Raw genomic sequence first — 26260 nt, 5'->3', positions numbered from 1 at the left:
TAAAATGGATTTTTAAAAGGCTAGCATTTGAAATATAGCCAAAAGTTTCAACAAAAGGTAGCTTCATAATTTCGCATTTCACCAATATTAATAGTTAGTCTGCCACGTCATTAATCAGTCATCACTAAAATTTTAAAATCAGATTTCTTTATTCATCAACAACAAATTCTACACACTAACAAACACGCTATCTGAGAGAGAGAGAGAGAGAGAGAGAGAGAGAGACGTACCTGCAGGAGCAATATTCACTTTCTATACATACATACATATACATGTATATATATTAAGTGTACTCCATGTATATCCATTTAGCAGGCGGTGGGGTGGGGTGGGGTGGGGTGGGTCTTGGGACAAACAGATATATTTTGAGATTATCTCTTTAATTAATTATTTGTGAAATTTCATCTACTAATTATTATTATTCTGCTTTAATTAATAATACAAGAATTAAAAATTAAAAATTAAAAATAAAAAATAAAAATGGATCTTTGAAACAGTTCTAGGCTTGCTTACAGAAAAGTAGAGTTTTGAGACTAAGCTTCCAGAAGCATCTTTCTTTTCCATTATTACCGAACAAGGAAACTTCCACACATATACAAAACCCTAGAAAAAAAAAAACTCATCTTCCCCCCACGCGCCGGAACCCACCGCAACCCCTTACGGCAGTTTCCGATGTTAGGGTTTCATCATACCTTTTTGACAACGTTGAATCATATTTCGTATTTGCTGCTATCTGACAAGTTGGTATACGTAGGTAGAGAGAGAGATGAGAGAGAGGAGAGAGAAGGGGGGGTTTAAAGATCGATGAGCTAATATTACTGAAATGCCACCAGTTTATATCTATATATGTAGGGTAAATTACAAACACCCCTGATGTATGGTCAATTTACGAAAAAAACCTTCTTGTTTGGATTATTACATCTACCCCTCAACTATGATTTTTTCTTACACCTCCACCCTTATGGTGTCAAATTCAATATAATCATCTAGATTTCGTGGAATGTGCTCTAGTTGTACTCGTTTTGTGTAAAAATACAGTTTTCGATGCACACAATCTAATATATACAAGCCAAAAAAATATATATTATGATCATTTTGCTTCAAAATGTAGAGTTCCAATGGGATAAAACGGGTACAAAAGTGATAATATTCCATATAATTTCGAAGATTCCACTAAATTTGAGGAGTTGAGGAGGTGGTTGTAATTATCCAAATAATAGGGGGCTTTTCGTAATTTGATCATACTTCAGGGGATTGTTGTAATTTATTTTATATATGTATAATGGATGTATCTGATTTGGCAACACTAGCGTGCCCTTCAAAAGATCTTTCTATCCACTTGACCACGCTCATTGCGTTACACGTGGCAGCATATGGTTTGCGACAAGTGTATCATTTATTTATTTATTAATTAGCCCTCCCTCCCTCACTGCTTTGTCTTTTTGACCCATTTGGTTTTTAAGCGTTAACTCATTTTTAATGATATGAAGGAAATATTTACATTCGTATAGACATGACCACCGGAATCGGAACCGAATCGGGGTTAACGATTTTTTAATCAAATCGTTGGCCATTCAGACACATCATATGGAGGTTTTGTGCATAAGTTTCTGACCAATCATCTTTATTATTCTAGGTTTACGGATTATATATCTTTCATCAATAAGTCTATCCAATGGCGGAACTTCAAAGGGGCAAGGGGGGGCCCCAAGATAAAAAAAAATAAAAAAAATTAGGTATTTTGGTATTTTAGTTTTTGAATATTACTTTTGACCCCCCTAAAGTTTTTGTAAATATGTGTCTTAATCATTAATTTTTTTATTTCTTCTCCACAATCTTATATAAATTATACTTGTATACACCATATTTAATATAAACATATTTAATAAAATAGTTAGAATTTGTATTATTTTATATAATATTTATGAATATTTACTTATTTTGGAATTTTTTTATAGGTGTCTCTTAAAAATAATATGAGACGATGTCATTAACCTCCAAAATATTTAAGTGCAATACATTAAGAATTTTTGGTCATGCTTAAAATATGATAAAACTATAATATATATATATATATATATATATATATATATATATATATATATATATATATATATATATATATATATATATATATATATATATATATATATATATATATATATATATGCTATTTTTATTTGTTATGTCTTGTGAACCAAAAAAAAATTTTGGGCGCTGCCCCGAACCCCCAAATTTTAGTTAGCCCCCCCTATATTTTGATCCTGGTTCCGCCCGTGAGCCTATCCATTTAATATGCTTTATAAATAAAAGAAAAATAAACGTATATGACAAAATTACCCACAATCATTTACACTCAATTATTAATTGTAACTCAATTTAATCAATTTTGACTTTTTTTTCTAAAACTATTTTTTGCCGCCAGTTTCTAGCGTTGACTTTTCGATTTTTTTTTTTCTGTTTGTTTTTTCCGACGCCGGTTTTCGGCGTTGACATTTTATAGAGATTTTTCTTCCTAAAATTTTTATCCGTTTTTTACACCCGCCGCTAAATGTTGACAATAATTGTACTGTCATTAACAGTAATTATACCGTGGCAAATAGTAATTGTACTGTCGTTGACAGCATTGACAGTATATTTATGTAATTGTACTGACTCGAGCTCGGCTCGTCAGAAAGTTCCCTAATCTCAAAACAATTATTTTCTATAACGGGTAAAAGACGCAGCACCGAAGCTCGAGCCAATAATCGGATAAAGCAGTGTCGAAATATAAACCGACCCTCTCCCACGCCGCTTGCTGCCTCATAAGATATTTAAACTCCACGTGTCAGCTCCTGGTTGTTTCACGCCACGTGTACACTCTTCCCAGTGCTGTTTTTCTGTACTATTTATATAAATAAATAAAAAAGAAAAGATAAATATTTAGCAATTCAGATATTTTACATTATATATGAATATAATATATGCGATTTATGCAGATCTTATACACAAACAGTGTAGAGGGGAACACACTAATGGTGATTATTAGCATGATTAATAAAATTAAAAACATGCTCCCCGCATCTAAAAATTCACCCCCAAAAACAAAATTAAAATTAAAAAAAAAAAGAAAAATTAAAAGTTTCCTCTGATTCCCATACATACATATTCGGCCTCTAGAACAACTACACAAACAAAAACACACACACACACCAGCACGCATATACTGTAAACCTTCGAGCGAGGATAAAATGGGGAGAAAGAAATTGGAGATAAAGCGAATCGAAGACAACGGTGCTAGAATGGTTTGTTTCTCGAAGAGAAGAAACGGTTTGATTAAGAAAGCCAAGGAATTATCTGTTCTCTGCGATGTCGACGTGGCCGCCATCATCTTCTCCAACAGGGGCAAGCTTTTTCAGTACTGTAGCACTGACAGGTGAAAACTTCAATTTTTTTTTTTTTTTTTTTTTTTTTTTTTTTTTTTTTTTTTTTTTAAATCCTGTTGTTTATATGGTGATGATCTTATTTTAAAAAGGTGATATTAATGAGGTTTTTTTATTCATATAGTAGTTGGATATTATTTTATTTTATTTTATTTATATATGCAGTTCAACTTTATTATTTATGTGTTCATCTCATCCATCTGGATTATTCTGGACAGGGGATTTGGTGTTTTTTTTTTTTTTTTTTTGTTTATTTATTTATTTTTTACTTATTTATACCCTTAATAAAAAATTAGGGAAAAATTAGAGGCATAGTTATTGGGTAAGGAGGATTGCATAGTTATAGTTCGATCCGTCGAGTGGTTACCAGAGGATCTCTCCCGTTACATATTTACCTTTTAGGGATGATCCGATTTTTATTAAATTAAATTATAGGCTATAAAAAGTATTATTGTCTTCTCTCTTTTGATCCAAAGCCAAGCAACATGCAATTGTTTTTAGACCATAGTGAAGAGTCTAAGGGATTAGCATCCTTAGCTAGCGAGCTAGTGTGGCTTCAACAAATCGACATTGCTAACAACCAAGCCTTCAAGAAAAAGAAGAAATCGTATCTCGATTCCCATAACTAGGGGTGTGCACGGCTTTGTTCGGTTCAGTTTTCGGCTAAAATCAACGTGAACTAAATATATATCGGTTTTTGTAAGATATAAAACATATATGTCGGTTTTAGATCAACTTGGTTTCATTTGATTTTGGGCTTCTTTCATTCTCGTTCGGTTTTTTTTTTTTTTTTTTTTTTTCGGTTCATTAGCAATTATATGTTCACACTAAATAATTTACAGTTAGTTTCATTTAACTAACTAAATGCAATAAAAACATTATAAAAACTTGTACCCATAGGACTTCACATAATGTTGGTGCTATGTTACACTACATTTTCTACTTTCATTAAACACACAATAAAATCATGAACTCATGTAAGAGAGATTAGTTACTATCTAATTCGGATACAAATGAGTCAATGTATGCACAAAAAGTTGGTGCTTAGAGTGAGACTAGTGATTGAAAGATATATGTATTGTATTATGGTCAAATAATATATGTATAACCCAAAACGAAGTTATTTTATTGGTACTATTATTCACCTTTTGCACAATACATGAAAAGGATGATTCAATTTTATAAAAAAAACCAAAGCAATTGTTTTGTTCTCTGAAACGACTTGTTTTTTTTTTTTTTTTGGGGTTTGTTCTTTGGTTTTTCGATATTTAGGTCCAAGGAGGTTCTCTCGAATTCCTCTTAAAACAAATTTTCTAAGTTATCTTGAAGGTTTAACCTCAAAGTTGAAGACAATCATTTACGCGACGACATTTTCTTGGTTGTACGCTATCACGTAGCTCCTCGCTTGTGTCATAATTTCTTAGTTGAAGTTTTTGTTTGCATAACTGAACAAAAAGCATATTGCCCTCTTTAAACTTCTATTTTTTGTACTTTCCCCAATTAAAAAAAAAAAGATTCTCCCCGTTCCAAAATTTTAATCTTCAACGTGTTTTTCATCCAAATTGCCATTTATCTGTCCACTTCAAGGGCATTTGAGTCATTTCAGTCCTAATATACTTATTCTTTTCTAATAGATGAAGAATGCAATTCATTTCACTAATTTCAGGAATCCCAAAAGTGTGATAATCTCACATTCTTCTCATGTTGATAGCTATTACTGATCTATCAATTGGACGGATTCATGGCAATGATGATAAAAACTACGCTGGAAATTGTAATATGAGGCAAAGTGCAACTGGAACAAAATTTTGGGGGGGGGGGGGGGGGGGGGGGGGGATCTTTTTTACTTTGCAAGCGCAAAAATTGAAAATTCCAAGGGGCAGGAGTGCATTTTGTCCCTAATAAAATATTTTAAATAAAATAGAACAAAACAAAATGAGCTACCGCCTCATAGTGTATCATTGTTCCATGAGCTCGAAGCCTCGAACCTTAAATAGCTTGATGAGCTCGAAGCCTCGAACTTAAAATAGCTTGATGAGCTCAAGCTCATCAAACTCAAGTCGAGTTGGGGCTCACCAAATGTGCCAAATTACACCCGTAGCTCTAAGAGCATCTCCAATTGGGGTAATGTCATAATTTAGTACTTTGTGTTTACTTTTTCACATTAGAAAAGGCCATTTATTGCGGGTGGAACTTTCGTTTTAGTTGATCGCTGAAGTTAGCTCGTTGGATTATTTTTTTTTGTTTGAAAAGTGGTAATTTAAAAAGAAATCGTTTGTAAAACTTGTGTTATATGATCTCATATTTGACATGCAACAATATGTTGATTTACATTATTAACCGGATGTGGGCCTGGCCTTGTTCTAAGATTGCCCCATAAAACGGGTTTGTGATACGCGTATATGTCATGTGTGTATCTATTTATTAATGTAAAGACTTGCATACCTATATAATGATTTGAGAATGACACCAAAAAATCGTACATGTTTGCACATCACGTAATTAAGTTTGCCGATATAAAACTCAGATGTTGTCTAGATTCTTGTATCAGCATCAAGGCACCTATATTGGTCCTTGAGGTGGGTTTATGCACACTAATTTTAAGAAATGTTACGCGCGCGTTAATTTGGCCGATTATTGTAATTTCACCTCGATTATTTCCGAGCACCATGTTTCGCACTAAAGTTATGCACATTGAATTTGTCTTTCACCTGCCTACAGCGCAACTTACTACTGTCATTTAAGATGGTGGGGTGTTACATCTAGATTATGGTGGATTCTTCATATTTTGTTTGTTGACTTAACATTGACTTTCTTGAATGCTTGTTTCATTCCACATTCGTATGTAGTGAAGTATATTTGTCTTCAAAAGAAGATAACTTATAGTAAGGATTTGTTATATTGATTGTTATTTCTTCTTTTGATGTTGAGTCGTGCTTTCCTCATGAATTAACAAATTCAATCTCGAAAACTATCTAAGACGCATTTATGCTCGTGATTTTGTTTGTTAGAGAGCATCTGAAACGGCTGTTACTTGTGAGTTGTTGCTTTTTTAGGATTTTAGCTTTTCGAAAAATGATGTTCGAACAGGGGAAGCTAAAATTAATGTTTTGCCAGAAGTTAGCCAACCCCGCCAATTCGTATTTTTCAATATTTCATGCATGTATGGTATGATTTCTGTTTTACTTGGAATGAAGGACAATCGAATGTAGTATTAGCTAAACAATCAAGAATCGAGTTATTAATACATATATTTTGCGTATATGTTTGATAAGCAATAAAATATAATAGTTATTTTAGGGATGTTGATTAGTACCTATATGTAGATAGCTAAAACACCGCAAAGTAGATTAGCTGAAATTAAGATTTGATGATGTTTTCTATGTATTTCTTGTTCGTCATGATTTTTTAATTTTATTTTTAATTACACGAGCATCGCCGTATGTCCGTATCTCACCCACTGTTTATCGGTTTTCCAGCATAGACCCAGTTCTTCAACGATATAAAGATGAAGCTGAAAGCTCTACAAGGTCTTCCGAGGCAAAGGTGATCCCGATTTTTTCACGTCGAATTAATATTCATCTAACTCGAGTTCTTCGAAATGGGATATTTTTCCGCACTTAATTATGTGTTGACTTGGTCAAGGAATGGGATTTCGAACACACACTCTAAAATCCGGGATAATATTTTGGTTATATATATAAAATCAGGGCCAGTCAAACAACTCTATTACAAGTGATGAGTTGCTCCGAGATGTTGAAAGGTACCTAACCGCTTTTCTTTTACGGTCTGGTCTATAAATTAAATGGGAACTTTATCGGACGTTTATTCATTAACTCAAAATATGTATCAATAGGGAACTTGACGAACTAAGTGTGACGGATCTTATGCTTCTGCAGAAAGAAATCGAGGCTGCAATAAGTCAAACAAGATCTGCTAAGGTTTCGTTTGCCCTCCATCACTCTAAAATCTAAATGTCATTATTATTACATTCTGCAGTTTTTCCATCTCTCCATTCTATGTTTGTTTCATTCCTACATTTACATATTTTTTTTTACAAGTACCGGTTTTGCGGGATGTTATGTGCATCAACATGTTAAACCTCTCACACAGCCACGTAAAAAAAAAAAAAAAAAAAAAAAAAAAACACAACTATTTTAGAGTATTGTATAATGAGTTGAAAGAGAGTTACTTACCTTGAGAATCGTGGGTTTGGTGAAACTATGATGCATTTCAACATTTCTGCACCATGTAAATGCAGAAAATTCATATTGCATTGTCCTGCAAATTTGAATGAGACGATTTTTGTTGTGTTACGCTGATGCATGCGAAAATCCTTTTTGATGCCCTGTTTTTTAACCTCAGGGTAATAAAGAAGAAAATTAATAGACGATAATAAAAATTACTTGCGTGCATGAGCTAAAGTTTGGTTCGTATAGTGTCTTCTTTCTGATTTTTGTCAGCCTAAAAAAATAAAAAATAAAAATTGTCCACCTGTATGGAAACATATAGATATACATATTGTGAATTGATACAAGAATCTTCTTCTTCGTGCAGACACAGAGGATGGTCGATACTGTATCAAGCCTTCGTGAAGAGGTATGCAGTTTTATGATCTTAATATACGGCGTACACTTTGATCCACTATCACTGAATTACGTGTTTCTCACACAAAATTGGATTAAAAAAAAAAAATCACACTTCATTAATGTGTTTACATACACCTAACAAAGATCAATGATTTATTGTGTGTCTATGTGTTTTTTCTTGAAATAGCTAAAGGGTTTGATTACCATTAGGTGTATACTTGACTTATCTGCACACACAAAAAGTAAAAATACACTTTTCATCCTTCAATTTTACCTCGGTTTCACATTTGGTCCCCTTGTTTACAACAAACACATTTGGTCCTTTCCGTGAGTCCGTTGGTTAAAATGGCAAGAACTTCATTCCGTTAGATACCAACGGCACATTGACGGAAATGACCAGAAGTGTTGGGATTTGAAACATGAGGGACTAAATCTGGTTTTTTTGTGAAGAAAGAGGACCAAATGTGAAATTGAGGTAAACTAAAAGGACGAAAAGTGTATTTTCCCCAACTACAACTCAGAATTGCCTAGAGTATGTATGCATATGCATGCATTTGGTCCCTATAGCTGAGTTTATTCATTTTCTGATCTGAGTAACTAAACTTGGATTTTCCGATTAGGGTAAATAAATCAAGAAGAAAAAGAATATATGAACTTAATAACCTTCAAATACGTGAAATTTATACGTTGAATTGTCGAGACAGTGCTGTGTACTTAAAGGTGTTAACGAGCTTCCATGCTTGATTCTGGTGCACTGTCTCTTTTTTTCCAATCTGCAAAAAACGGAGATTAACATTAATTAATTTATGCCCAATATATAAATGATAAATCTTTAATTTCACAATAGCATGCGTGCATAAATCTTGATTCCATTTCTTGTGACGGGCACGAAAAAGTATAAACAAATCATTTTTCCTTTTATTTACACTAAAGTTTGACAATATGGTTTTTAGTAAGGGTGTCGCGAAGATGTCATATCTTCACGAAACCAAATAGATGCTCGTTTAGCAACTGTGTTTCTTCTTAAAGAAATTTGTAGCATCGAGCGTGATTAGTGTTTGTTTTACTACCTTATTTTATAACCTTCGAACGCCTAATAGAGGCTGCTGCAAAACAGATCTATAAATTGATGATATGCAGGTTGAATCAGCCCTACCATTTTCTCGGAACAGACACACACACACACGCACACACACACACACACACACACACACACACACTAAAAAAGTCATAATAGTGAAGTCACTCTGTCGAAAAAGTCAACCTAAAAAAACTAGGCACTTAGATATCATCTAAGATGAGCGACTATTGTAACACATCTATCGTACTTGAGGCAGTTAGTGCAAGAAGTTGACATCACGAGATTCGAACAATCTTAAAACTCAGATATAGATAAGACAGAGCCATATATATATTGTCTCGGAATTACAATCTCCGACTTTTTTTTCTGTTACTTTAGAGCTTTTCCACGAATCAACTACTACTTTTCGTTTCACGTAAAGAAACTCACATACACGATGCTTTATATGAAACAGGAAAAGAGCCTGGCAGAAGAAAAAAGGAGCCTGGAGGAGGTATATAATCAAACTCAAAACTCTATACATATAAAGAGTAATAAAGCTTTAATTATCACAACGATTATTTATTTCATTGCACTTGCAGATAACCGGAAAGAATCGAAACGCGAGGGGAAAGAAGATGCTTGTGGATCTCAACGTTGCTGCAGACGACCAAATGACCGAGTAGAAGTCATTTAAAACAACTTCTCATTTTATGTAAAAAAAGATAACTCCGCAGCATCTAAATCAACAAACACAGGTAATAAATAAAAAGCTGCTGCTAATGGTGATATCTATCTATCTACCTTCTGTATTGTGTCGCCATGTAAGCTACGTACTCTCGAGCCCTCTTCTTTATTCAGGCTACACTGCTGTATTTATTCGTGGTTTTTATCAGTTGTATGTTCAACTCGACTCATCGATTTGAGAAAATTGATGGGGATTTGGATCCATAATAATGTAATATGAATTTGTTACGATACTTACTCTTCACAGGGTTGTCTGGTAATAGGGGGTTGAGCTTGGACTCAATATCATTCATACGCTTGATTCAATTCCGGGCCCTGTGTTTCTAATCACGGGCTTGGAACCTAAGCCCCCAAATATTGTTGTATACATCTTGTTTTCTCCTGTCACAACTCAGATTCGAAGGAGGAAAAACGTAAATAGGTAAAGATAGAATCAATATACACTACGGTCATAAGAAAAATTCGGGCTTTATGATTTTCTCGTCTTTTGGCTATCTTAACTCATCTCAAGAGTGCTCAATGAAAAATATTTAGTATTTCCTGATCCTAGAACACTTGTCTATTCAGCAAACTTACTGCTCTGGATAAAGAAGGCTCCGAAACGAGCCCATAACCGAGTTGAGTTTTCGGTTAGAAGACAGCAAGGCATAAAAATTGCAATTGGCCCTGCACCTAAAAACAATTGCGTTCAGGAACTCGTTCAGATTATGATGGTAAGAGCTTGCCTTTGTTATACTATAAACAATTGTTTCTATTCATTCCAGTTCTCTACGTAAAAAAATTTATTCCTTTAGACTGTACGTCAATCCGATCGTCCGAAATATATTTCATATAATATGATTCTAGGAATCTCACCTCATCTATATTGACATTCCAATATATAGTTTGTCAAACTATGCTATTTTGAATTTATAAGGAGTTCCGATGAAAAATGCATTGCATTGCATGAAAAATGTGCGATTGTGTGTCAACTTATAAGATAGTCGGTCCTCTACTACTATTAGTTTGGGCAGTAATACCTTCAATGGGTTGGGCTTGAGTTGCCCCAGTGCTAAGTGGGCCGGTATGTTAGCTAACGATCGGGTTGAAAAGCTCAGGGCGTTGCAGTTGGGCTAACTATCTATCCACATCTAAAATTTACCACATGATGCTCGATAACTGATCTCTCTCTCTCCCATAACTTGCATGGTAGAATTATTGAATCATGCAAATTATAGAAATGTGGGTCGCAATAAGACATGAAGATCAAAGTGCAAGGAAAACAAAATTTTATGATGTAGAAATCGCAACAAATTTTGAAAGATACGAGAAGAATGATCATTCAAAGATGCATGTAACAAATCTAGGATATTTGAATAATAATCTAATTTTGATGCGTCTTGAGGTTCAACTTTGTCATAATATTTACGAACAAAACAATCTCTGGGTGGAGAAAGGTTATGAAGAAAGTTAACAACCTTCTTGGTACCGATAAGAAATACGGGCTATTGTCGAGCAATGGCTTACTACCTCTTTCTTATAGTGAAACAATGCATACATTTCATTCAAGCGTGAGAGTAGGGAGTGTACCTAAGTTACTAGTTCTTCTTGAATATACTAGACGACTGTCGTTCAATCCGGTCCAAGTTGACATTTACTCTACCTTTCGAATGTGTCATACTTTAACAAGAAAAAGACATCAAAATCAAAATCAACATGCTTTTACATGACGCTGTTAAAAGCGATTATTTTAACCGTACATAGACACAAACTCTCGTCATCTTAAATGAACGAGTTTCCTTTTTTTTTTTTTCTTAAACATTTAGTGTAAAGATCACACTTAAGATCATTTTTTGAAGCAACAACTAATTCTTTCTCAGATGACTAGATTTTTCATTGTAAATTAAGGACGACATTCTTATATTCTATATTTTGTACATATATTCGTATGTATATTATCGCAAATGAGGCATAGATGCGACTCTACGATGAAACACGGGCCTTCTATAAATATTTAGACGAGTGAACTGAGGTTCAAAGACACTATAGAGGGTGTAAGAGAAGAAAAATATTCCTAATGAGAAATATAAAAGTATGATATTAAAAGAGGCAAAGAGGAGAAGACAAAATGATTCTTTGTACAAAGCCCTTTAGTCAAGTGAAAATGTCAAGTGAAGAAACTACTTTTTTGTGTACCTATCAACTTTTGCACTTATAATACTCAACCGATCTTCTTTAGTTCTTTATTTCCGATCAACATCGAAAAAACTCGAAAATGGTGACACATTCCTTCATCTTTTCTCTTCTTTCACGAGCTAGTGGAAATGAATTCTTTACATTTTCCCATCCGAACAATATAACACAAAGGTTCGAAGACATTTTCAACTTTTTTTCCGTGATTTTCGATCTAAAAATCTATAATGTGTGCCGAGAGGGATTCGGACTTTGTAGTAAAAAAGAACAAAAAATTCTTCACTAAAATATAAATAAAAACTACTACTTGCAACATTTTACACAATTTTACACAGTTTTTTTCCAAAACTATTTTCAAGAACACCTCAATTCTAATAATGACATGAACACCAAATGCGATCTCAAATTATGCTGCTATCTCTGACTTGAAAACCAAGTACATATGATACGTGTATGTGTGTGTGTGTGTGAGAGAGAGAGAGAGACACGTACCTGCAGGAGCAATATTCACCCTGACCTGCTTTATATATACACACGCACGCGCGCGCACACACACACATATATATATATATATATATACATACATACATGTATACATCTAGTAGTCCATGTATATCCAGTTAGCAGGAGGTTTGGTGGGTCTTGGACAACAAATATATATTGAGATTATCTCTTTAATTATTATTCTTCTGCTTTAATTTAATTAATATTTAACTCCTCTATACATAGCTACTTCCAAATTTCACACACACACACACAGAAGCAAATCTGTGAAGAAAAATGCAAACTATCAAAGTAAGAATACAAAATACAAGAATTAAAAAAAGAAAGTAAAATGGGATCTTCGAACCAGTTCTACAAAGCTTACAGAAAAACTGGAGTTTTTGAGAATATGCTTAGAATGTTTTCATAAACATCTTCGTTTCCATTATAATTTATATTATTACCAAACAAATTAAAGAAACTTCCACACATATACAAAACCCTAGAAAAAACTCATCTTCCCCCCCACGCGCCGGAAAAAACCCACCGCAACCCCTTACGGGAGCTTCCGATTTTAGGGTTTCATATTTTCCTTTTGACAACGCTGAATATACGTAGAGAGAGAGAGATATAGAGAGGAGAGAGAAGAGGGGTAAAAAAGCTCGATGAGAGTAAATAGAGCTTTACATATATATATATATATATATATATATATATATATATATATCTGATTTGGCAACACTGATGTACGCTCCAAAAGATATTTCTCTCCACTTGACCATGCTTACTGCGTTACACGTGGCAAACTATGGTTTGTGACAACTGTATTATTTATTTATTTATTAATTAACCCCTCCCCCCCTCATAGTCTTGTCCTTTTGACCCTCATTTTTTGTTTAATAATTTTAACAATTTTTAATGAGAATAAAAATGTTGGGGAAATGGCAATATGCTCGTAGAGCTTGACTTCAATGAATATAAATCCAAACAAAAAATAGTTTTGTAAATAAATTCATTAATTTTCATTCATTTCATCCATTATACTTTAACTTTATCAATATTGCACATTAATCGTGGATTTGAACAAATATGTCATATTAATCCTCATTTTCAATTTTTTTTGGAAAAATATTTTTTATAGAAAATAATTTTTTTTCCGATCTGATTCATAGTACACTAATGTTGAAGTTAACTAATATTGAGTCAGCTAACCAGAGCTCCGACGATCCCCGCCGGAAAAAATAAAATAAAATAAAAAAGATAACAGGAAAAAATAAAAGGGAATGTCAACTAAACTTGAAGTTAACTAATGCCCATTCAGCTATCCGAGGCTCCGACTACCCAGGTCACGCAGTATAAAAACAAATAAATAAAAAAATGGATTTTTTTTAATTATAAATAAATAAAAATAATTATAATCAAAATAAATAAAATAAAATAAATCCTAATTATGGTTTGAAATAATAAAAAGGTTAAAAACTAATTATTTGAGTTTATATCTAATGAAACTTACAACAAATGAATTTCACTAAAAACATAAAAAACTTTGATTTATCTCACATTATCTAAGTTAGTGAGGGGGTTATCTCAAATAAACCCTAATAATTATTTGTTAGCCGGATACTCAACATAATAAAATAGTGTCTGAATACGAGAGTGATGTGAATAAAAAAGTTATTTACCAAAAAATTATTTTTATTAAGAAATTATATTGTACTTTACCGAATTATTTTTCATACTTCCAAGTATTTTATCGAATTATTTTTCATACTTCCAAGCCCATAAAATTGTTTATGATTTATGCGTAGTTGAGTAGGCACCTTAAAGTGAAAGATATTTATGAAATTCGTACTCAGGATATTTTCATTTAGACTAGCTCTGATATCATGTTGAATAACTATTTCAACTAAAAACTTAAGCTCGTAGAAATGTATCATTTAATATTAATATCTCCAATACAAAAAAACACCCAAAGGTCAAAAAAAGTAGGAATTCATGTTCTCGAAGAAATAAATTAAGAACTCTTGTGTAGAAATAATTTTTTTTACAGAGATTTTTATATTGTTGTTTTCGGTAGATTAAAATTAAAAAAAAAAAAAATAGGTTACATTTCATTCAGCGCAATATGCCCAGAAACTGATTCAGATTAGATGATTATTAGTATTGTTTTACCGTTTTAAGTTTAATCTTAAAAAGGATCAACCTTCGGCTAACTATGTAAAATTTAAAGTTCACAATTTTGTTGTGCAAAATTGGAGGAAATGTTATGTTGCATTAGCAATAGTTACATAATTTGTAGGTCATTTGATATGTTAAATGCAGAAAGTCAAAAAGGTCCTGACAAAAAAACGTCTTGCAAATAAACCCATACTCATATATTTTGTCTAAATTATCCTCCATAATATAATATTTATCAATTTCATCCATTATACTATAACTTATTCAATATTACACATTGACCTCAGATTTGAACAAATATATCACATTAACCCCCATTTTAATATTTTTTTGAAAAATTAATTTTCTTTTTCAGGAAATATTTTTTTTTTCTGAATTGTTTTTTCCGGCCAAATTCCGACGTTGACTTTATTTTTTTGAGAACTTTTTTTATTCTGAATTTTTTTTTCCGTCGGTCAACCGTGTTAACTAACATTATTGTTTGGGATAATAATATTAGGAATATTACTTTCCCTGATTGTAATATTACTAATATTACTTATATTATTGCATGAGACGGTACTATTACGATCGAAGACAGTAATATTACGGTCGAACACAACAAAATTACAGGCCAAGACAATAAATTTAATTAATACGGTAAAATTACTCTCAGACAGTAATATTACTGTCTCAAACAGTTAGATTTAATGACTCTAACAGTTAGATTACTGTTGGAGACAGTAATTTAGCAGCCAAGACAGTAATAATAATTAAAATAATTTATTTTAAGAAAAAAAATTCAAAAAAAAAAAAGTCGGGAGATAGTAATATTACTGTCTCATAGAGTTAAATTACTGTTGGAGACAGTAGTTTTTCAAGACAATAATATTAATTAAAATATTTGTTTTAAGAAAAAAATCAACGCCGGAGTTTGGCGGTCTACAGCGACTGACCGGCGGTGGCGGGTCAAAATTGGAACAAGGGTCAAAATTGGTCAATTGGTGAATTTGGGCTAAATTTAAGTGTACACCATGAAATTGGAGTTGAATTAGAGTTTCAATGAATTGATGGTAATTTTAGTATATATAAAAGGGTTTTCAATATTTGCAAATAAGTTTGAATGATCTTAATTATTTGGAAGACAAAAGAATTGGATGTTCATTGTTTAATTAAGTGTCGTTGTCATGTCCCTATTTGTCACTTACCCAAATTCAAATGACTTGTAATAAATCTTTCATGGGAAAAAAAAGAAAAAAAAAAACACTTTAAAATATAGGAGGACTAAGCAAATATAAGGAAGGGGTGGATTGAAAATTGAACGCGATATTTATGATATTTTATAGGTAAATTAAAACTACCCTAAAATCTTATATATAAAAGAAAGAAACACTAGGACGACCCTAAGAAACCCTAATGTCATATTTGTAATTTATTTTTTCAATTTTTATCAAATTTTTATTTTCTTAATATTATTTTAAATATTATTTTCGAATTGTATCATATTTGTATCCCCTAAATATTATTTTAAATATTATTTTTTATTTTTATCAGATTTTGTCTCCTAAATATTATTTTTTATGTTTATCAAATTTTTATCTTCTAAATATTATTATAAATACTATTTTTCAATTTATCAAATTTATATCTCCAAAATATAATTTTAAATATAATTTTCAACTTTTAGCAGATTTTTATCTCCTAAATATTATCTTCGAATCTTATATATAAAAGAAAGAAACACTAGGGCAACCCTAAGAAACCCTAATGTCATATTTGTAATTTTTTTTTTCAATTTTTATCAAATTTTTATTTTGTTTATATTATTTTAAATATTATTTTCGAATTGTATCATATTTGTATCCCCTAAATATTATTTTAAATATTATTTTTTATTTTTATCAGATTTTTTCTCCTAAATAATATTTTTCATGTTTATCAAATTTTTATCTTCTAAATATTATTATAAATACTATTTTTAAATTTATCAAATTTATATCTCCAAAATATAATTTTTAATATAATTTTCAACTTTTAGCAGATTTTTATCTCCTAAATATTATCTTCGAATTTTATCAAATTTATATCTCCTAAATAATATCCTAAATATTTGTTTCGAGATTTATCATGTTTTTATTAGTTTTTTATCTCATAAATATTATTTTGATTTTTATCAAATTTTACTATCCTTAATATTATTTTAAATATTTTTTTGATTTTAATCATATTTTATTTCCTAAATATTATTCTAATTATTGTTTTCGTATTTTATCAACTTTAATCTAATAAACATTATTTTAAATATTCTTTTCGATTTTATCACATTTTTATCTCCTAACTATTATTTTAAATTTTATTTTCGATTTTTATCTCCTAAATATTTTTTTTATTAAATTTTTATCTCCTAATTATTATTTTAAATATTATTATCGATTTTCATCAAATTTTTATCTCCTAGATAGCTTATATATAAAAGAAAGAAATGCTAGGGCAACCCTAAAAAACCCTAATGTCATATTTGTAACTTTGTTTTTTCAATTTTTATCATTTTTTTATCTCCTTAATATTATTTTAAATATTATTTTCGAATTGTATCATATTTGAAACCCCTAAATATTATTTTAAATATTACTTTTTATTTTTATCAGATTTTTGTCTCCTAAATATTATTTTTTATTTTTATCTCCTAAATATTATTATAAATAATAATTTTTAATTTTATCAAATTTCTATCTCCTAAATATAATTTTCAACTTTTAGCAGATTTTTATCTCCTAATTATTAATTTCGAATTTTATCAAATTTATATCTCCTAAATAATATTTTAAATATTTTTTTTCGAGTTTTATCATGTTTTTAATAGTTTTTTATCTCCTAAATATTATTTTAGATTTTTATCAGATTTTTGTCTCCTAAATATTATTTTCGATTTGTATCAAATTTTTTCTCTTAAATATTATTTTAAATAATATTTTTGATTGTAATCATATTTTATCTCCTAAATATTATTCTAATTATTATTTTCGTATTTTATCAACTTTTATCTCATTAACATTATTTGAAATATTATTTTCGATTTTTATCAAATTTTTATCTCTTAACTATTAATTTAAATTTTATTTTCGATTTTTATCAGATTTTTATCTCCTAAATATTATTTTTTTATTTTTATCTCCTAAATATTATTTTAAATGTTATTATCGATTTTCATCAAATTTTTATCTCCTAATATTATTTATAATAATCTGATTTTCGGTTTTTACAGAAAATGGTAAATAAATCTGATTTTCATCTCTAGCGAATTTTGTGACATCGTTTTACAGAATGTCTGCAACATTTGAATTTTATTTCTTGCCTACCTAAGGCTTCTTATTTTGGTAACCCGACTTTAAATTTTTTTTCTTATTTTCTTCTTCATCATCCTATTCATTGTGTGGTAATTAGTTTACATCTTTTTTCATCATGGCTTATAAGTAATTTCATTTTGTTAAATTATGTGGTTCATTAATTTATACTAAAGATTTCAAATTTTATGTATAACAATTATTTCATTTTATATGTTATTGGACATGTTATTGAAAATGATGATTTGAGAGAATTAACCAAAAATGGGCGAAAAATCACTATTATTTTTTCTTCCGAACGGAGCTCGAGCCAATAATCCCATAAAGTAGAAAAAATAAACCGAGTCTACCTCTAACACACCGCTGCCCCAGAAGATATTTAAACTCCACGTGTCAGCTCCTCAGATGCTGCGTTTTTTTTGTAGGCACGTGGATACTCTTCCCAGTGCTGTTTTATGTACTTATATTTACAAAAGAAAAAAAGAAAAATACATAGTTAGCATTTCAGATATTTTATATTATATATATAATATAATATATAAGATCTTTTAAACAGTGCAGAGGGATCTCTAATGGTGATTCTCATACTCAAAGTACACACACACCAGCACGCATATATACTGTAAGCCTGCTTGCGAGCGAGGATAGATAGGGTTGGTTTTTTCTCTCTCTCTCTCACTCCGTTTTTTTTTTTTTTTTTAAATTGTGTTGTAATTAACAGAAATTGGGTAAACAGATCCGAAAAATGGGGAGAAAGAAATTGGAGATAAAGCGAATCGAGGAGAACGGTGCGAGAATGGTTTGTTTCTCGAAGAGAAGAAGCGGTTTGATTAAGAAAGCTAAGGAATTATCTGTTCTCTGCGATGTCGATCTCGCCACCATTATCTTCTCCAACAGGGGCAAGCTTTTTGAATACTCTAGCACTGACAGGTGATTACTTCAATTTCTTTTTTTTTTTTTTTTTTTTTTATATTTATTTATCCTGTTGTTTATAATTTATATGCAGATGATCTTAATTAAAAGGTGATTATTAATGAGGTCTTTTGATTCATTTAGTTGGATATTATTTGTTAATTTTATTTATATATACAGTTGAACTTTATTATTATTATTATTATTATTATTATTATTATTATTATTATCATTGTGTTCATCAATCTGGATTCCGGGGTGGGGTTTGGTGTTTTTTTTATTTTATGGGGTAAATTAATGGTCAAATTACGAAAATTCCCCTATTGTTCGGTTAATTACAACCACCCTCAACTATAATTCTTCTTTCCTACATGTCCACCCTTGCGGTTTCAAATTTAGTGGAAATCTTCTAAATTATATGTAATATTATCAGTTTTGTACCCGTTTTAACCACGAAGAACAAGTAAATTAGGGTTTATTGAAGGATCTCTCCCAATACATATTTACCTTTTAGGGATTATATGGTTTTATTTAATTATAGGCTATAAATTATATTATTGTCTTCGTTTTTAGTGATACGGGCTAGTGTGATCTATTATTGGGTTGCTTGTGAATCACTCTTTTGATCGAAAGCCAAGCAACATGCATTCGTTTTTAGGCCATAGTGGAGAGAATAAGGCACTAGCATCCTTAGCTAGCGAGCTAGTATCTTCAACAAATCGACATTGCTCACAACTCAACCTTCAACAAAAGAAGAAATCGTATTTGGATTGCCATAGCTATTAGTTCGGTTCAATTTTTGGCTAAGATTAACATGAACTATATATATATATATCGGTTTTTGTAAGATATGAACCATACATGTCGGTTTTAGATCAACTTGGTTTCATTTGGTTTTGGGTTTTTTCGATTCATGTCCGATTATTTTTTCGTTCATCAGCAATTATATGTTCACACGAAATAATTTGCATTTAATTTCATTTAACTGACTAAATGCAATAAAAACATTATAAAAACTTAGTCCCATAGGACTTCACATAATGTTGGTGATATATTACACTATATTTTCTAATTTAACCAAACGCATGGTTAAAATCATGAACTCAAGTGAGATATTAGTTACTATCTGATTCGGATACTAATGACTCAATTTATGCACAAAGTAATATGTATTATATTATTACAATACATATTAGAGTGAGACTAGTAATTGAAAGATATGTGTTATGTTATGGTAAAATATATATATATGTATGACTCAACACGAATTTATTTTATCGGTTCGGTTTTTTGGTACAACTATTCACCCTTTGCACAATACATGAAAAGGATGATTCAATTTTATAAAAAAAACTAAAGCAATTGTTTTGTTCTTTGAAACCCCCCCCCCTTTGTTCTTTGGTTTATTCAGGTCCAAGGAGGTTCTTTCTAATTTCCCTTAAAAACAAATTTGTCATGTCTATTGACTAGATGAGAAGACGTGTACGATAATTGTTTGTATATAAATTTAATTTTCTAATTTATCTTGGAGGTTTAACTTCAAAGTTGAAGACAACCATTTAGACGATGACATTTTCTTAGTTGTACGCTGTCAAGTAGCTCCTCGCTTGTGTCATACTTTCTTAGTTAAAGTTTTTATTTGCATAACAGAACAAAATGCAATATTGCCCTCTATAAACTTTTATTTTTTGTACTTTCCCCACTACAATTAAAAAAAAAATCTCCTGTTCCAAAATTTGAGTCAGTTGCACTTTGCACCAAATCATAATCTTCGCCGTGTTTTTCATCCAAATTGCCATTATCCGTCCACTTGAAGGGTATTTGAGTCATTTCAGTGTTCCATCCAAATCCTAATACACCTATCTTTTCTAATAGATGAAGAATGCAATTCATTTCACAAATTTCAGGAATCTTTTTTTTTTGCGTTTTTTCCTCCTGAAACTAATTATGCCTATTGTGCTCCCAAAAGTGTGAGAATCTTCACATTCTTCTTATGTTTATAGCTATTACGGTTGATCTATCAATTGGACGGATTCATGGCAATGATGATAAAAACTACGCCGAAAATTGTAATTTGAGGCAAAGTGCAACTGGAACAAAATTTTGAAGGGGAAAAATCTTTTTTACTTTGCAAACACAAGAATTGAAAATTTCAAGGGGTGGAGTGCATTTTGTCCCTAATAAAATATTTTTAAAATAAAATAGCTTCATTATTCCATGTGCTCGAAGCCTCTATCTTAAAATAGCTTGGTGAGCTCAAGCTCTCAAACTCAAGTTGACTTGGGGCTCACCAAATGTGCCAAATTACACTCGTAGCTCTAAGAGCATCTCCAATGGAGGTAATGTCATAATTTAGTATTTTGAGTTTACCTTTTCACAATAGAAAAGGATATTTATAGCGGGTGCAACTTTCATTTTAGTTGATCACTGAAGTTGGCCCATTGGATGAAGTTTTTTGTTTGAAGAATGGTAATTAAAAAAAGGCTATATTTTAGCTTTTAAAGTTAAAAATCACCAACATTGGAGATTGTCTAATATTGTAAGTATCAAAACAATTAGGGTCTGATTGGTTCAAGGAAAATAGTAGGTAAAATAGTGAAAAGGTGATGTAAATAGTTTTCTTGTTTGGTTGATAAGTAAAATACTATGTAAAACAATTTCATGGAAAAGGTGGAAAAAAATTGTACTAAAACAAGGGAAATGGTTTTTCCTAAAAAATATGAGGAAACTGTATCATTCTATCTTTTTATTTAGCTATTCTTCTTCTCTCTCCTCACTCACCCCCTTCACTTCTCTCTTATGTCTCTCTCCTCTCCTCTCTTCTCTCTCTCTCCTCTTTCTCTCTCTCTCTTTCTCTCTCTCTTTTTTTTTTGTGATTAATTAAAATGCATTAATAAGGAAAGGAAAAGATATACCTCTCCTCTATGTTAGACACATAAAATGTCCATCTTATTTTACATTTTGCTTTATTCGTTACATAACACTCTTTTTAGGTTAGAATTTATTTTGAAATAAAAATGATACAAACAAGGCCTTAGTTTTTAATAACAGTTTATTTTTATTTCATTTTACTTGGTATTTTTCTCTATTATTTTCCCTATTATTTTCCCTTAAGAACCAAATAAAACTCAGGAAGATGATTTTCCTCAAAATATTTTCATCACCATTTTTCTTAGGAACCAAACACAATTGGGATTTCAAGTGTCCTTGATTTCCCTTTCCTTTCCTTTGCATTTTCATTTTCCTTATTTTGAAATACATGAACCAATCAGAGCCTTAAAATTGTGAAAAGTCGTTTGTAAAACTTGTTTTTACATGATCTCATGTTTGACATGCAACAATATGTTGATTTACGTTATTAACCAAATGTCGGCCTTGCTCTAAGATTATATTGCCCCGTAAATGGGTTTTTATAGAATCAATTTGTAACGGGGTGTGTCAGAATTTTGTACTATGCGTATATGCCATATTTGGGAATCGATTTATTTAACAGATAATGTAAAGACTAGCATACCCTATATAATGACTTGAGAATGAGACCAAATAAAGCTTGAATAAAAGTTTGAAAACAAAAATAAGATGTTATAAAAAAATTCAAAATTGGGTGGACTGACTTTAGTTTAATTTGTATTTAATTTAAATCTCACTATGAGAAGAAAAATAGCAACTATTGAAGTTATGTAGATGTTTCTTACTTCCTATATCTCACTCGCTGTTTATCGGCTTTCCAGCATAGACCCAGTCCTTCAAAGATATAAAGATGAAGCTGAAAGCTCTACAAGGTCTTCCGAGGCAAAGGTGATCCCGATTTTTCACGTCGAATTAATATTCGTCTAACTTGAGTTTTTCGAAATGGGATATTTTTCCACACTTAATTATGTGTTGACTTGGTCAAGAAATGAGATTCCGAACACACTCTAGAATCTGGGATAATATCTTGGTTATATATATACATATAAAAAATCAGGGCCAGTCATCTAATTCTTCGAGTTCTATTACAAGTGATGAGCTACTCCGAGATGTTGAAAGGTAACTAACCGCTATTTTTTTACGGTCTATAAATAAAATGGGAATTTTATCGGACGTTTATTCATTAACTCAAAATATGTTTCGATAGGGAACTTGACGAACTAAGTGTGACGGATCTTATGCTTCTGCAGAAAGAAATCGAGGCTGCAATAAGTCAAACAAGATCTGCTAAGGTTTCGTTTGCCCTCCATGATTTTTAAAAGTCATTATTATTACACTCTGCAGTTTCTTCATCTCTAAATTCATTGTTCTTTTTCTTTCACAGTTTACATTTTCTCTCTACAAGTACCGATTTTGCGGGATGTTATGTGCATCAACATGTTTAACTATTTTAGAGTACTGTATAATGAGTTGAAAGAGAGATACTTACCTTGAGAATCGTGGGTTCGGTGACACGATGATACATTTCAACATTTCTGCGCCATGTAAATACAGAAAATTCATATTGCATTATCCTGCAAATATATATATATATATATATATATAGAGAGAGAGAGAGAGAGAGAGAGAGAGAGAGAGAGAGAGAGAGAGAGAGAGAGAGAGAGAGAGAGAGAGAGAGAGAGAGAGAGAGAGAGAATTAGTTGGACATATTTGAATGGGACGATTTTTGTTATGTTACGCTGCTGAATGTTAATGCATGCGTAAATCCTTTTTGATGCCCTGTTTTTTACCTCAGGGTAATAAAGAAGAAAAATAATAGACGATAATAAAAATTATTTGCATTTCTGACATCAAACTTTGTGGTTCTTGTTATATATATATATATATATATATATATATTATATAGGATGTCATTTTACGAAGTCACTAGTAAAATACCGTGCCAGCATGATAGTTATGCATTAGTCTTCTTTCCAATTTTTGCAACCTAAAAAATAAAAAAAAAAAAATTGTCAACCTGTACGTAAACATATAGATTAACATTATTGTGATACGAGAATTTTCTACTTGGTGCAGACAAAGAAGATGATCGCTACTGTATCAAGCCTTCGTGAAGAGGTATGCATGCAGTTCTATTATCTTTATATATGAAGAAGATAGCTCTACTCGGGGAAAATACACTTTTCGTCCCTCAAGTTTACTTCGATTTCACATTTGGCCCCCTTGTCCACAACAAACAGATTAGTCCCTCGTGTTTCAAAAATTTAACACTTTTGGTCCTTTTCGATAGTCCGTTGGTTAAAGTGGCACGTGCACGTACTTCATTCAGTTAGATACTAACTAACGGCACAATGACGGAAATGACCAGAAGTGTTAAGTTTTGAAACACGAGGGACTAAATCTGTTTTTTGTGAACAAAGATGACCAAATGTGAAATTAAGGTAAACTAAAGGGACGAAAAAAGTGTATTTTCCCCAAGTCCAGCTATCTACAGAGTATGTATGCATTTGATCCCTAAGCTGACTGAGCTTATTCATTTTCTGATCTGAGTAACTAAACTTAGATTTTCCGATTAGGGTAAATAAATCAAGAAGAAAAAGAATATATGAACTTTAACAACCTTAAAACATTACACGTTGAATTGTTGAGAAAGTGCTGTGTACTTAGACGTGTTAATGAGCTTCCATGTTTGATCTTGGTGCACTCTCTTTTTTTTTTTCTCTCCAATCTGCAGGAAACGGAGATAACATTAATTAATTTATGTCCAATATATAAATGATAAATTCTTTAATTTCATAATAGCATGCCACTGTGATAAATCTTAAGGCAGTTAATGCAAGAAGTTGACATCATGAGATTCTAATGTTGATTAAACAATCTTAAAACTCAGATATAGATAAGACAGAGCCATATATATTGATTGGCTCAGAACTACAATCTCCGGCTTTTTTTCTGTTACTTTAGAGCTTACACGAATCAACTACTACTTTTCGTTTCACGTAAAGAAACTCACATACATGATGCTTTATATGAAACAGGAAAAGAGCCTGGCAGAAGAAAATAGGAGCCTGGGGGAGGTATAATCGAACTTTAAACTCAGTACATATAAAGAGTAATAAAGCTTTAATCATCGCAACGATTATTTAATTCATTGCACTTACAGATAACTGGAAAGAATCGAAACGCGAGGGGAAAGAAAATGATTGTGGATCTCAACGTTGCTGCAGACGACCAAATGACCGAGTAGAAGTCATTTAAAAAACTTTTCATTTGATGTAAAAAAAATAACTCCGCAGCATCTTAATTAACAGACACAGGTAGTAAATAAAAAGCTGCTGCTAATGGGGATATCTATCTATCTACCTTCTGTATTGTGACGTGAGCGAGGCTCTTGTTTCACCATGTAAGCTACTCTCGAGCCCTCTTCTTTATTCAGGCTATACTATACTGCTGTATTTATTCGTGGTATTATAATAATGTAATATGAATTTGTTATGATACTCTTACTCTTCATAGGATTGTCTGATAATAGGGGATTAAATTCCGGGCCCGTTTCTAATCACGGGCTTGGAACCTAAGCCCCAAAGCATTTATACATCTTGATTACATTGCATAATCCTTGCAAGAAAAAACAAAAGGGAGCAGAAAAGAACCTATGTTTTTTTCTCTTGCTACAACTCAAATTTGAAGGAGAAACCTCAACATACATTACGATCATAAGAAAAATTCGGGCTTTATCATTTTCTCGTCTTTTGGCTATCTTAACTCATCTCAGAATGCTCAATGAAAAATATTTAGTTTTTCCTGATCCTAGAACACTTGTCTATTCAGTTAACTTACTGCTCTGGATAAACAAGGCTCCGAAACGAGCCCGTAACCGAGTTGAGTTTTCGGTTAGAAGACTGCAAGGCATAAAAATTACAGTTGGCCCTGCACCTAAAAACAATTGCGTTCCTACTCGTTCAGATTATGATGGTAAGAGCTTGCCTTTTTTATACTATAAACAATTGTTTCTACTCTCTTTCCAGTTCTCTATGTAAAAAAGTTTATTCCTTTAGACTGTCAATCCGATCGTCCGAAATATATTTCATACAATATGATTCTAGGAATCGCAACTCAATGTATATCGACATTCCAATATATAGTTTGTCCAACTCTGCTATTTTGAACTTATAAGGAGTTTCGATGAAAAGTGCATGAATTGCATGTAAGGGTGCATATGAATCAAATCGAGCTAAAGCACGACTGGTCGTGTTCAACCATATTTGAATTCTTATCCAACGTAATGATATCAATCATCAATCAACTCCGAGATATATGGAACATTATCTAATTGAGCTGAACACGAATCGAACTTAAGAAACTTATTTTATATATATATATATATATATATATATATATATATATATATATATATATATATATATATATATATATATATATATATATATATATATATAGATA

The 26260-nt window shown here is 31.3% G+C and overlaps 1 protein-coding gene across 1 annotated transcript; it reads left to right on the top strand.

The window, feature by feature from the left end:
* The first annotated feature begins 3157 nt into the window (after positions 1 to 3157).
* LOC105962389 (agamous-like MADS-box protein AGL27) lies at positions 3158 to 25292 on the top strand. Its single transcript, XM_088825989.1, has 7 exons — positions 3158 to 3415; positions 22618 to 22684; positions 22854 to 22915; positions 23004 to 23088; positions 23873 to 23914; positions 24835 to 24873; positions 24960 to 25292. Exons 1-7 carry the CDS (start codon positions 3231 to 3233, stop codon positions 25041 to 25043), a joined length of 564 nt encoding a protein of 187 aa, XP_088682115.1. The 5' UTR covers positions 3158 to 3230; the 3' UTR covers positions 25044 to 25292.
* The last annotated feature ends 968 nt before the right edge of the window (positions 25293 to 26260 follow it).

The sequence above is a fragment of the Erythranthe guttata genome, chromosome 11 (assembly GCF_056151865.1).
Source record: "Erythranthe guttata isolate IM_541 chromosome 11, IM_541, whole genome shotgun sequence".
Lineage (NCBI taxonomy): Eukaryota > Viridiplantae > Streptophyta > Magnoliopsida > Lamiales > Phrymaceae > Erythranthe > Erythranthe guttata.
Note: the sequence above shows the minus strand (reverse complement) of the source record. Positions and strands in the feature narration are given on the sequence as shown.

Bases quoted from the DNA above. Each gene is read 5' to 3' on its own strand.
- LOC105962389 (XM_088825989.1), top strand. From the start codon at position 3,231: ATGGGGAGAAAGAAATTGGAGATAAAGCGAATCGAAGACAACGGTGCT. The intron at 23,089-23,872 runs GTTTCGTTTGCC...TACTTGGTGCAG, and splicing joins GTCAAACAAGATCTGCTAAG to ACAAAGAAGATGATCGCTAC. The intron at 24,874-24,959 runs GTATAATCGAAC...TTGCACTTACAG, and splicing joins AAAATAGGAGCCTGGGGGAG to ATAACTGGAAAGAATCGAAA.